The sequence below is a fragment of the Megalobrama amblycephala genome, linkage group LG7 (assembly GCF_018812025.1).
Source record: "Megalobrama amblycephala isolate DHTTF-2021 linkage group LG7, ASM1881202v1, whole genome shotgun sequence".
NCBI classification, from domain to species: domain Eukaryota; kingdom Metazoa; phylum Chordata; class Actinopteri; order Cypriniformes; family Xenocyprididae; genus Megalobrama; species Megalobrama amblycephala.
In genome coordinates, this window is record NC_063050.1 from 12948948 (window position 1) to 12963690 (window position 14743).

At 35.7% G+C, this 14743-nt stretch overlaps 1 protein-coding gene across 1 annotated transcript in view; it reads left to right on the plus strand.

Moving 5' to 3' along the window:
- LOC125271700 (adhesion G protein-coupled receptor E3-like) overlaps window positions 1-11488 on the plus strand; it is a 30304-nt gene extending 18816 nt beyond the window's left edge. The window contains exons 11-18 of the mRNA XM_048195865.1: window positions 43-224; window positions 334-495; window positions 571-777; window positions 3879-4111; window positions 4277-4343; window positions 4440-4531; window positions 4613-4775; window positions 10553-11488. Of these exons, the coding sequence (XP_048051822.1) occupies window positions 43-224; window positions 334-495; window positions 571-777; window positions 3879-4111; window positions 4277-4343; window positions 4440-4531; window positions 4613-4775; window positions 10553-10612 (1166 nt within the window). The 3' untranslated portion in view covers window positions 10613-11488. The remainder of the gene's footprint in view (window positions 1-42; window positions 225-333; window positions 496-570; window positions 778-3878; window positions 4112-4276; window positions 4344-4439; window positions 4532-4612; window positions 4776-10552) is intronic.
- Window positions 11489-14743: the final 3255 nt, after the last annotated feature.

The window sequence follows — 14743 nt, forward strand, 5'->3', positions numbered from 1 at the left end:
TTAACATGGTATTGCATGTAAGCTTCTGTTTCTGTCAAACAGGATCAGCTGCTGTGGCTTTCATGAGCTACAACACAATAGAGAATCTACTGAAGCCTGACTTCTTCAACACATCAAATGACACGATTAAAACCATGATGTCCACTGTGATCTCAGCTACTCTTCCCAAAACCACCAACACTAAACTCACCAAACCAGTCAACTTCACCCTCAAACACATCAGAGTGAGAGACTGAAATGTGTTTCTGTCAAACCTGAGAACTGGTGAACATCTGAAAACATCTAATATTCAGTCTTGTAATATTTTCTGCATGTTCTTTCTTCTTTCTGCAGGAGTTCGACCCCAGCGGTTCTCTGTCCTGTGTGTACTGGAATATCAGCGAGTGGATTGTAGATGGTTGTTCTGTTTTAGAGACCAACAGCAGCTACACTGTGTGTTCCTGTGTCCATCTGTCGACATTCGCTCTCATCATGCAAACCAGCAGACCACCAGAGGTACGAGAACATTGATAGTGACCACTGAAGAACAGCACAGATTTGGCACTCATGTACTCTGACATGTTTTCTCAGAACGACCCACTGCTGGAAATGTTGAATTTGGTGTTTGTGTCTGTGGGGCTGGTGTTCTTCAGTTTGGCCCTGTTGACATTTGCCCTTTGTCAGTGGAGTCCTGGAGTGAATAATGTGGCTCGAATCAACATCTGCATCAGTCTTCTGCTGGCTCACCTTCTGTTCCTGCTCACACAACAGTTCCTGAACCTCATACGCCCTCAGCAGGTGAGAATGATGAAGGAGCCATACAGCTCAGCACAGCCTCACTGAGAATCATCATAACTGTCTCTAAAGATGTAAAGTCCAAGAGACAGAAAACAAAAGTCCTGCCATATTTTTAATTCAATTTTTTTAATATCAGATTTTATTTGGGCTATTGTAACTGAATAAATCTTTCTTTTAGGCACACACCAACATCAAGAATCAGTCTGTGAATCTCAAGAGTGGTGAGAATAATAAAGCATGTTGCAGTGCATTCTGGGAGCCACCAATCAAAATTCATCCATGGCTCCCATCATGCATTGCTGCATGAATAAATTATGAGATTAATTGTCTTAGTAATTTCCTTTATTTTCACTATTTTTATTTTATTTTCTGTTTTTATGTCTTTTTAGTAGCTTGTTTTCTAATGTTGCCTGAAAGAAAGATTTCTTTCTTTCTTTTTTTTTTTTTTATATCAGAACAACTTTTGTGAAATCCTTCAGATTATATTGATAAAGCTGATCTTCTGCTGTAGAATCACAGTGCTGCTGTAATCAATAATGTAAATCTAACTCAGAGATTGGGCTCTAAATGAGTTCAGTGATTCAGGTCAAATAATGATTATGTGAAAACATAACCAACACCACCTGATTATTTTTTCTCTTTGCTTGTCTGGTTGTTATAACTCAGTTACAGCAGCCCAAACAAAATCTAATATTAAAAAGTCAAGGGTCAAAAATCCAACTAAAGCAAACCCTGATCTCCATGATGGTCATCTAAAAATTGTGCTTTTCTCCATTGGTGATTCTGCTTGTTAATATCAGGTATCTTCAATAATATTAAATCTTCAGTCAATTACTGACTTAATTATTTAATTAACTTTAACACTACTTAATTTCACACTTTTATTTTAACACTTTCACACTCTTGAGTATAGTCTCACATATACTCCCAAATGAATTAATTTAACTAGTTTTTTGCTGTGCATGAACTGATCAACTGATTCAATTGATCTCCTTGATGGTGGCTTAAAAATTGTGATTTTCTCCTTTGGTGATTCTGCTTGTTATCATCAGGTGTCTTCAATAATGGTCAATCATCCCAGATAGCAACACTGTGTCGGCCCAAATCCGGCCCACATCTGGCACATGCAGAATGATGATCTGGCCCACATGTGGCAGGAATGATGGCACTTGGGCGGACCGCTCCTGTTTGCCAGATCTGGACCACCTGCAGGCCACAAAAATGCCAAATGTCAGCCAAGAGCAAGACCTGGACCTTATCTGATCCACAAAATCTTATGTATTATTTATAGAGTCATTTCAACATTAACAAGCCTGTTTTCAATCAGAATCACTGAGGGAAAGAAGAAAAAAAGAGATGAGCAGAAACACAAGAACTACAACTGACTTCAGTCACAGCCTTAGAGGAAATCAACTAAAGATAAAAGACATTAAATCTCTGAAGATCTGATTCAACAACTCCACAAACAGCATTACCAGCTTCACTTATTACTAACCTGACTGACTTTATTTCTGTCACACGTCTACAGAAGCTCTTATTGAGAATTAACAGGTTTAACTCGTTTGTTACATTTGAGGTTACCATAATGGTGTTTGATATTTCCATTAGTTGGCCTCTTAACTTTATACATATATATATCTGTCTTTTCTGACTGCTGTGATAGTGTGTTTACCAAACACATTAGCAGCAGCAATAAAAATTGAAATGAGATCAGGTGTTGGCTGTTAGCCGTTGATGATTTTACTAATCAATGATGTTGTTTAGATGAAAAAAAATGTTTTGCGCCATTAATACACTAACATTACAAACCCTGTGTTTCTGTGACATGAGCTTGAGCTGTATTGCAGAAATTATTATTTTTTTTAAAAAAAAAGATACTTTGAGATGACACACTAAGACATCAAGAATCAGCACATGAATCTCAACTATGGTGACAATCAAAAGCATCATGTAGCCGCAATGCATGCTGGGTACTATAGTACAAAACTCCCAGAATGCATCAGAGCATTATGCAGCTGATCTGATTGTCTAAATATTTTGTTTATTGTCACCATCATTGAGATTCATATGCTGATTACTGATATCTGTGTTTGTCAACATAATTTTCCTTTTTGTGTTTTTATTTATTTTCATCTTCTAACTGATTTCTGCAAAACATCTGGATTTCATTTTGCAGTAACATTTATATTCAATTATTATGACTTCAGTGAAGCAGGCTATTTGATAGCTAATTGTTGGATATACAGTGTTGTTCACAGGGTATATGATGATTACAAAATCATCAATAGTTAACAATGATCACATGATCATGCTTCAATTTTCTTTGCTACAGCTAATGTGTTTGACAGAAACACTACTACAGCAGCCAGAGAAGACAAAAATATATGTTAAAAGTTAAGAGGCCAACTAATGGAAATATCAATCACCATCATGGTAACCTGAAATGAAACAAACATGAGAGTTAAACTTCTGTTAATTCTCAGCAGGAACTTCTGTAGACGTGTGACAGAAATAAAGTCAGTCTGGTTAGTAATAAGTGAAGCTGGTAATGCTGTTTGTGGAGTTGTTGAATCAGATCTTCAGAGATTTAATGTCTTTTATCTTCAGTTGATTTCTTCTAAGGCTGTGACTGAAGTCAGTTGTAGTTCTTGTGTTTCTGCTCATCTCTTTTTTTTCTGTTTCCTTCTTTCCTTCAGTGATTCTGCTTGATAACAGGATTGTTAATGCTGAGATGACTCTATAAATAATATATAAATATTTTGTGGATCAGATAAGGTCCAGTTCTTTGCTCTTGGCTGACATTTGGCATTTCTATGGCCTGCTTGTGGTCCAGATCTGGCAAACAGGAGCGGTCCGCCCAAGTGCCATCATTCCTGCCACGTGTGGCCCAGATCATCATTCCGCATGTGCCAGATGTGGGCCGGATTTGGGCCGACACAGTGTTGCTATCTGGGATCACTCAATTTATCACTTCATTATCTCATTAACTTTAACTCTGCTTCAGTGGGTGGAATAAAAATATGGCAGGACTTTTACTTTATGACCCCTGGCCCCCTGGACTGTCTCTCCCCTCACCTTTGACTGTCTCTCTTGGTCTCCAGGTGTTGTGTGCCGCGATATCAGGTGTGCTGCACTTCCTCTTTCTCTCCGGCTTTGTGTGGATGTTCATTGAAGCTGTGCTGCTCTTCATCTGTGTGAAGAACCTATCACAGATCAGCTCCAAAAAGAGGGAGGTGCTTAGCAGTGGATTCCTGTGTGTGATTGGATATACGGTTGCTCTGGTTGTGGTGGGCGTGTCTGTCGGGCTGCTTCCTGGAGGTTACGGCAGCGAAAAGTGAGTTGGTGTTTAAAATTAACGAGATTTCTTCTATCTGATAAAAGTACATTTTTACACACACTGTATAAACACATACAAGATTAAAAAGATTAAAAAAATCAACACCAGAAATAGTATTTTTGACAATTTCATCTAGTTCTTATTGTGTTTTCCTCTAAACAGATGCTGGATTAAAAGTGATAAAGGTTTCATCTGGAGTTTTCTGGGTCCTGTTTGTGTCATACTAGCAGTTAAACACAAGTTTTTTTTCTTATTTCTCATTATTTTAATTATACTTTATTAAAGGGAAAACAAGGTGATTAATTATTCATTTTCTACTTTTCAGTTAAACATGATTCTCTTCATCTGCATCACCATCAGTCTGAACTCAACTCTCAAAAATCTGAACGCTGAAGTTTCACAGATGAAACAAACCAAGTAAACATTATGATTTGATCACTCCATAGAAAAATATATGTAGTCAATAAAGACACATTAACTCTCTCTGTTTCTCTGCAGGATTATGATATTTAAAACACTGGCTCAGTTTGTGGTTCTTGGTTGCTCCTGGATTCTGGGTTTCTTCACTAATGACAGTAAGGTGCTGGAGATCCTCTTCCTGATCTTGAACTCCCAGCAGGGAACCTTCATCTTCCTGGTCTATTGTGTCCTCAATAGTGAGGTCAGACATCACTCAGTTTACCACTATATTTTATGTCAAAACTGAATATGAAAGACTATCACAGTTGTTTATGGAGGTTCTGTTCTTATTTTGGCAATCCATGTCTTTTATAGAGAAATGTCAGAGGCAGTTGTTTAATCTGTTACTATTCTTCCATTTCTTTCCTGTGACGGAATGTTGAAATGAGCCAAAAATATTGAAACTCCAACTGTCAAAAAATCTAAATTTCAAACAGACACAGAATGCCTTTGTACTGCTGTCTGTCTGACTACATCCCACATAGCAACATTGTGTCGGCCCAGAACCGGCCCACATCTGGCACATGTGGCATGATGATCTGGCCCACATGCTGCAATGAATTGCGGTCCTTGTGTGGGCCGCTTCTGTTTGCCAGATCTGGGCCACAAGCAGGCCACAGCAATGCCACATGTCAGCCAAGAGCAAAGAAATAAACCTAAACTGGACCTTATCTGAGCCACAAAATCTGTGTATATTAAGTATAGAGTCATCTCAGCCTGAATACGCCTGTTAACAAGCAGAATCACTGAAAGAAAGAAGAGAACAGAAAAAGAGACGAGCAGAAACACAAGAACTACAACTGACTTCAGCCACAGCCTTAGATGAAATCAACTGAAGATGGAAGACATTAAATCTCTCAAGATCTCAACAGAGGATTAAACAACTCCACAAACAGCATTACCAGCTTCACTTGTTACTAACCATATTTATGTTAGACATCTACAGAAGTTGTTATTGAGAATTAACAGAGGTTTAACTCTAATGTTTCATTTGAAGTCACCATAATGGTGATTAGTGTTTCCATTAGTTGGGCTCTTTATACATTTATCTTTTCTAGCTGCTGTGGCAGGGCTCTTTATACATTTATCTTTTCTAGCTGCTGTGGCAGTGTGTTTGTGTGTGAAACAAATTTGCAGTAGCAAAAAAAACCTAAAAAATAAAGATGATGATGGTTGTTTGATTTTTTGTGGCCTGATGTCATTTGAATCTAATAATTGTTTTGTGCTATTAATACATTTAAATTATAAATCCTGTGTTACTACAGCATGAGTTCTTGCAATAATCAGATAATCTCTTTAAACAGTCATAAGCACTAATAGTTAACACACAGAGACATCAAGAATCAACTTATAAATCTCAACAATGGTGACAATCAAAAGTGGGATGCATGCTGGGTACCAGCATAGTACAAAACACCCAGCATGCATTGCAGCTTGGAGGCACTTTTGAGTGTCACCATTGTTGAGATTCATACGCTGATTCTTGATGTCTGTGTGTGTCATCATAGATTAACTTTTAGTGCTCATATCTGTTAAAATCTTCTGATTACTGCAGGAACTCATGCTCTAGTAATGCATTGGTTATAATGTAAATATATTAATAGCAAAACACAGTTTTTAGGTTCAAATGACATCAGACCATTTCATGAAGACCACAAAACAATCAACAGACAACCATCATCACCTGATGTCATTTTGCTTTAACTTTCTTTGTTATTGCAAATATTTTTAAAGGGTCATGAAACCCCCCTGTTTTAGCCTGGTCATTCACACCTATGAGTTGGAGAAACTGTAAAAATGGGCGTGTAGAGAGGGGGAAGAGGGGAGAGAACAACAAATAAAACACTCATTATACACAATAATGAATAATAATATATGAGCACAGAGAAAATGACAAACTCCCAAGCACAAGGGAGAAATGCAAAAGAATATTTAAAAGGGCTAATAATACTTTAATCACTTTTATGAGCACTGCAGTCTCATGATAAACGACACATAATTTAAATTAAGAATTAAGAATAAAGACATAGTTTAATTTTGTACATTCTCTAAGTCTCTTGTTCATCAGAATAATTGTGTCGTCACGTTCAGATACACGTATCAGTGTCCAGTTTGAACATATATTTCATTTGAAGAAGACTTTCTGGTGCAGGAGAATGTGTGAAATACGTCTAAAAAAAATGTAAACACGGATACTTTATGCTGTATAATCCATGTGGCTAGTGTTGTTAAACTCATCGCGGAGCTCCGCGCTGAAACCGATCATATGAGCGCTCCACGTGTATATAATAACAATCGTATTTTTCATGTGTTCATATTCAAACTTCAGTTCTGACCACATCGCGGACAAAATGCAAACAACACTCAAGTGCTGCTGTGCTGAGGGAAACATACACACGGCTCGTGTGTCCGAACACTGAGGTGAATGAACAGCAAGTTTGTGACATTTGAATTCTCCACTGTAATGCGATTTCATGCGAACAGATTTTCCATTTGTGCTGGTAGATTACAGAAAAGCAATCCACATGCACACAAACCTCTGCTCTGGTCACGTCGCAGGAAAACGCATTTTTGATGTAGCACTGAGGAAACAAACACAACTATACGAATCATGTCTCTGTCACGTGCCAAATGTGGGCTGGATCTGAGCTGACATAATGTTGCTATCTGGGATCCCAGCTAACAGAATTTTGTTATAAGAACGTTCTCCAAACATTCACTGTTGGTTCTGGGAACGTAAAAAAATTTCCAGTTTTCTTGAAGTTAGAGGAACGTTTTTTTAAAGGTATGATGTTCCTCAAACATTCTTTCAACTTAATTTTAAAGTTAAAGAAAGATTTTAAGGTAACACTTTACTTGAAGGGGTGTGCATAAGACTGACATGACACCTTCATAATGTTGACATGACACGTGTCATGAATATGAAGGAGGTTTTATGCATGTTTATGACAACTGTCATTAAATGTCATTCGCTCAATTATGTCATTTTTAATGCAAAGATGACATTGTTTGAGATGTCTTTGTTACGACAACTTGACATAAACCAACACATCATAACCTGTCAGTGTCTTTGTCATGACAACTTGACATTAGCAAAACATCATAACCTGTCATAAACATGACATAGCAGATTAATTATCAAACTTAAAAAACTACTTAGCTTTATGGGTTAACATTACATTACATTATTTTGGTAACATTTCAGTATAGGGAACACATATATAAACGATTAACTATGACTTTTCCCTCAATAAACTCTTAATTTACTGCTTATTATAGTTAATTGTTAAATTTAGGTATTGGGTAGGATTAAGAATGTAGAATAAGATCATGCAGAATAAGGCATTAATATGTGCTTTATAAGTACTAATAAACAGCCAATATTTTAGCCATATGAATGCTAATAGTAATAAGCAACTAGTTAAAAGACCCTAAAATAAAGTGTTACCATTATTTTATAACAGTGTCATCTTTTTTACGAAATTTGAAATTGTCTATTATCTGACCTTCTGTTGGAGGAAACTTAAAAAAACAAAAAACAAAAACAAAAAAACATGAAATGAAAAATAGTCATGACGCTGTTATAAAATTATTTGTCAGAGTATTGTCACTTAATGACATTTTAATGACAAGTTCAATTTGTACCACTGTACTTGAGCTCAAGATACATATTTATGACACTATTATAATGGCCTCATGTCAAAACCAACTACATAACAGTTTAATGCAATGTTAACCGATAAAGCTAAATGATGTCAAGTTGTCATGACAAAGACACTGACAGGTTATGATGTATTGGTTTATGTCAAGTTGTCATAACTCGGACATCTCAAACAATGTCATCTTTGCATTAAAAATGACATAATTGAGCGAATGACATTTAATGACAGTTGTCATAAACATGCATAAAACCTCCTTCATATTCATGACACGTGTCATGTCAACATTATGAAGGTGTCATGTCAGTCTTATGCACACCCCTTCAAGTAAAGTGTTACCTTAAAATCGTAACCTTAAACTCGTTTGTAAAGTGTAACCTTAAAATCGTCTACAGAAGCTCTTATTGAGAAGTCTAGATGTTCATGTTTGGTTGAAAATGTTTAGTTTGTGTTTATCATCATGGAGATCAGTGTTTGCTTTAGTTGAGCTGAATATTTAGAGAACGTTCTTATAACAAACTTTTGTTAGCTGGGTAGTCAGTTTTTCTTACTCTTACATGACACATTTCTGGTCTCAAATTGTAGCTTTTTTGTGTCCTACAGTTTAAAAATATGTATATTTCAGTCATGATGGTTCTTTCCCATAACATTGATTGTGGTAATAAAGAGTTGGTTAATGCTTTCAACTTTATCCGTATGTTGTGGAAAAATCACTTTGATAAAGGAAAGATACCTAACTATAATACAGTCAGTAACATCAATGTAATAAGATACTGAGCACATGACAAAAGAACAAACCACTAACTCAAAGATTCAAGAGGTGAATTCATCAGTTGTATTTCTGGTACATACTGCATAGCTTAGCTTAGCTTAGCTTATGTGATGTGATGTGACATAATAATGAACGGCACAGATCGGAAGGTGAAGTAAACTAATACACTGCAAAGCCTGAAGACCCAGCTAAGCAATGAATTAAAGGTGCCGTAGAAGTCTTTTTAAAAGATGTAATATAAGTTTAAGGTGTCCCCTGAATGTGTCTGTGAAGTTTCAGCTCAAAATACACCATAGATTTTTTTTAATTATTTTTTTTAACTGACTATTTTGGGGCATCATTAAATATGAGCCGATTTAGGCTGCGGCTCCTTTAAATGCTCACGCTCCCCGCACACGGAGCTCGCGTTTGCCTTGAACAGTGCATAAACAAAGTTCACAGAGCTAATATAACCCTCAAAATTGTTCTTTACAAAGTGTTCGTCATGCAGTATGTCTAATCGCGTAAGTATAGTATTTATTTGGATGTTTACATTTGATTCTGAATGAGTTTGATAGTGCTCTGTGGCTAAAGCTAACATTACACACTGTTGGAGAGATTTATAAAGAATGAAGTTGTGTTTATGAATTATACAGACTGCAAGTGTTTAAAAATGAAAATATATATGTATTCGTCTCCGTGAATACAGTAAGAAACGATGGTAACTTTAACCACATTTAACAGTAATTAGCAACATGCTAACGAAACATTTAGAAAGACAATTTACAAATATCACTAAAAATATCATGTTATCATGGATCATGTCAGTTATTATTGCTCCATCTGCCATTTTTCACTATTGTTCTTGCTTGCTTACCTAGTCTGATGATTCAGCTGTGCACATCCAGACGTCCTGCCATTGTCTAATGCCTTGAACATAGGCTGGCATATGCAAATATTGGGGTCATACATATTAATGATCCCGACTGTTGCGTAACAGTTGGTGTTATGTTGAGATTCGCCTGTTCATCGGAGGTCTTTTAAACAAATTAGATTTATATAAGAAGGAGGAAACAATGGAGTTTGAGACTCACTGTATGTCATTTCCATGTACTGAACTCTTCTTATTCAACTATGCCGAGATAAATTCAATTTTTAATTCTAGGGCACCTTTAATCATTTCCGTTTCTCATGATTTGGCCTTGGTTGCGTTATTATTATTTTTTTATTCGAAATGTGATCAATATTGCATAAGTAGATGTTTTGGGGAATTTGGCTCTTCACATTAAACATTCTAGTTATATTCTGCTGAAATAAACTAAAATACTTGAAAAAAATCTGTTCATTTTGATGAATGAAATTCAAAGATCTGAGTGAGTTCTGAAACTAACAGGATGTTTTTATAGTACAATGACCTCTTACATGTCAAGAGATCAAGAAAATTTTGATTTTTTAAATCACTTTTTCTTGCCTGTTTATTATAAACAAATTCCACTATGGTTGATGAGTTTCAGAGGTTAAATTGATGTCATGAAGTCACTCAGCTCCTCTTGTCTCATTCTTGTCCAGGTTAGGCAGCAGTACAGGAAGTTCTTCAGATGTCTTTGCTGTGGATTTAAACAACACTGAGGACCAGAGCATCCATGGAAAATTATTTATTGTGCCATTATAATATAGTAAATAACTACTAAATCAAAATCAAAATCAATGCTTTCAGATAATACTTGTCAATCCCAGATTCTTTCTTTAAATATTAGATATTAGCCTGATGTTATACCAGTCATATTTTATTGATGTCATTAATCTTTCTTTTACTATTTTCTTGGTAGATGTCTTTATTTTTATTATTGTTATTGTTTTAGACCTCTGTGTGATTTATTGTACTTTAGAACCTTCAAGTTATTATTGTTTTTCTTTTAATTGCCTCTATTATTGTACATACATATTATTAGGCATATTATTGTTCCCTTTTTCTGTGTTCCAACCACTTGTTAATTACCATGGTTAACAGTTGAGTTGTGCACCTGTGTCTTATTCAGTTAATCATTAGTGTGTATTTTAGCACTCAGTTCTTTCTGTTCTTTGTTCGGTGTTGTCATTTACCTCTATGATTCTCCTGAGGATTTCTTGGTTATTTATGTAATTCTGCTTCAAGTGTGCTGGATAACAACACTACACTGTTAAATAATGCTGAACGGGGGGCTCGCTGCTGAGCATCTGAAGCTATCCAGCGCCACCACCCAGGCATCGTGGAGGAGTTCACCCAGCTGGTGGAGGACCAGATGGAAGAGCGATTTGGGAATCAGACCTGTCTCCTTTTCACTCCAGGGGTGTAGTGAATTTGATTTGACACACTCTGTGTTTGATTAAGTTGACTTGTGTTTCGGACTGATCACCTGTTGATTGCTCATGCCTGGTAGAACGAGAGTCAGTAAAAGAAGCACATGGTTCAAAAGCACAGTCTCGTGTTGTTTGTTAAATACATACAGTTTACAGTCACATTCAAATATCACCGCTCTCCATTCAGACAAGAATATTCAAAATGAAAATATCAAGTGAATTCAAATAGTAACCATTTCAAGTCAATTTAACATGAAGCAATCACATTTGAACCAGAAACAATGGTTTTAAATCAAAATGAATTGTTTAAAGCACCAAGTTAGTTTTAAAATGTGATTTGATCTGATTTAATCGAGGTCACGATCTGTAGACACTGGGGTGGATGTGTCAGCATTAAAGCATTTCAGTGGGCTTAAACAGATCGCCCTTTACAGCAGATTTAGTTCAAAAACAACTGACAGTTGTGACCTAAATATGATTTTCAGTTACAATAAGTAATCCTAAAATTCAACATTAGTAGGCTGACTTACTTTTCGCCATCAGTCGCGCGCACTCAGAGGATCCCCCAGTTCTTGGCAAATTCTCAGTCAGACTTATAAATTCAGTTCACTGGAGACGAGCTCTGAACGAATAATTGAATCAGTGAGTTGTTGACTCGAGAACAGCTGCAATATGATCAGTTCGTGAATGAATTTATGAATTAATTGTTGATGTGATTTGTGAACCGATTTAATAGAATGATTAAAAAGAATCAGTTCGTGCACGAATCGGACACCGCTTTTGTGTCTCTGAGCATGTGCCCAACTAAAGTAAACCCTGATGGTGGCTTAAAAAAGTTGGTTATTATTGTAAAAATTGTGATTTTCTCCTTTGGTGATTCTGCTTGTTAACATCAGATCACATTCCTGACACATTTACTGCATAAAATCATAACACAGTGAATGTGTCAAAATTAACACAATGAGTGTTGTCCCTAAACACACACTGATGTGCAGAGGTGTAAAGTCCAGGGGTCAGAAAGTAAAAGTCCTGCTATATTTTTTATTCCACCCACTGAAGCAGTGTTAAAGTTAATGAGATAATGAAGTGATAAATTGAGTGATGATTGACCATTATTGAAGACACCTGATGATAACAAGCAGAATCACCAAAGGAGAAAATCAGTTGCTTTAGTTGAGCTCTTGACCCTTGACTATTTAATATTAGATTTTGCTTGGGCAGTTTTAACTGCATTAAAACCAACCAGACAAGCAAAGAGAAAAGATGATCAGGTGGTGTTGGTTATATTTTCACATAATCATTATTTGATCTGAATCACTGAACTCATTTAGAGCCCAATCTCTGAGTTATATTTACATTATTGATTACAGCAGCACTGTGACTTTACAGCAGAAGATTGACTTTATCAATACAATTTTTTTTTTTTTTTTTTTTTTGAAAGTTGTCCTTTCCACAAAAAAAAAAAGATTCATTTTAGGCACACACAGACATCAAGAATTAGCGTATGAATCTCAACAACGGTGACAAGCAACATATTCTGATCAACAGATCAACTCTGAACATTAGAAAACAAGCTACTAAAAAGTCACAGAAAAACAGCAAAATTTAAATAGTGAGAATAAAGAAAATTTTTAAGACAATTAAGCTCATAATTTATTCATGCAGCAATGCATGATGGGAGCCATGGATGAATTTTGATCGGTGGCACCCAGAATGCACTGCAACATGCTTTATTATTCTCACCACTGTTGAGATTCACGGGCTGATTCTTGATGTCTGTGTGTTTAAATGAAACTTATTTTTTTTAAATCAAAACTTTAAAAAGTACATATATTTTTGTATTGTAAAAAAAAAAAAAAAAAAAAAAAAAAAAAAAAAATTGTATTGAAAAAGCTGATCTTCTGCTGTAGAATCACAGACCTGCTGTAATCAATAATGTAAATCTAACTCAGAGATTGGGCTCTAAATGAGTTCAGTGATTCAGATCAAATAATGACTATGTGAAAACATAACCAACACCACCTGACCTCATTTTCTAACTTTGCTTGTCTGGTTGGTTTTAATGCAGTTAAAACTGCCCAAACTAAATCTAATATTAAAAAGTCAAGGGTCAAGAGTTCAACTAAAACAAACCCTGACCTCAATGATGGTAACTTAAAAATTGTGATTTTCTCCTTTGGTGATTCTGCTTGTTATCATCAGGTGTCTTCAATAATGGTCAATCATCACTCAATTTATCACTCAATTGTCTAATTAACTTTAACACTGCTTCAGTGGGTGGAATAAAAAAATATGGCAGGACTTTTACTTTCTGACCCCTGGACTTTCCACCTCTGAATTTGAGTCGTTTTTTAACAAATGCTTTTTGACACATTCTGAATGTCTGTGTTTGATACAGTCAATGTGTCAACATGAACACAAGTTTTGTCTCAAAACACAAGCACTGATGTGTAAGTGATGTTTTTTTGACTGGACTTGACAAAGAGATCATTGCAAATTGATCTTCATGTTCAGAAGTAGCACAGGTGTTTTATTTTGTTGTTGTTTTCCTCTTTTCTTCAATGATTCTGTCTGTTAACAGCAGGTGTTCATCACTATTGCTGGATTAATGACTTAATTATCTCATTAACTTCACTCTTGAATGGTCTTGGTCTCGGTCTTGGAGGGTCTGGTCTTGACTACACCTCTGGTTAACCATCCTGACACATTCACTGTGTAAAAATCATTGACTCAATGGATGTGTCCGAATTAACACAACAAGTGTTGTCCCTAAACTCACCCATTGATGTGTAAGAATTTAACACATTTTGAGTCAGTTTTAACACATACTTTCTAAGAGTGTAGTTAGTAATAAGTGAAGCTGGTAATGCTGTTTGTGGATTGTTTAATCAGATCTTCAGAGATTTAATGTCTTTTATCTTCAGTTCATCTAAGGCTGTGGCTGAAGAAAGTTGTAGTTTGTGTTCTTATTTCTCTTTCTTTAAGTGTTTGTTCACAGCAGGAGTTTGAATGATTGAAACAATGTTTCAGGAACATCATGCTAACCTTTAAATAACATTCTACAAACATTAAGGAAACTGAACATTTTCATGTTCTTGGAATGTTACAAATCAACGTTCCTAGAATGTTCAAAATTAAGTTGAAAGAACGTTTGAGGAACATCATTAAAAAACGTTCCTCTAACGTCAAGAAAATTGGACATTTTTTACATTCCCAAAAGCAATAGTTAACATTTAGAGAATGTTCTTATAACAAAATCCTGTTAGCTGGGAAAAGTCCATGTATTTTTGACCTAAAACTGAATTCAACTTAGCTAACTTGATCATGATCATTCATTATCATGAATGACTAAATTATGAAATATAATCTTTAATTTAACAGTATTAAGTACTGAATTGATTTTCTAAAACAGGCCACAAA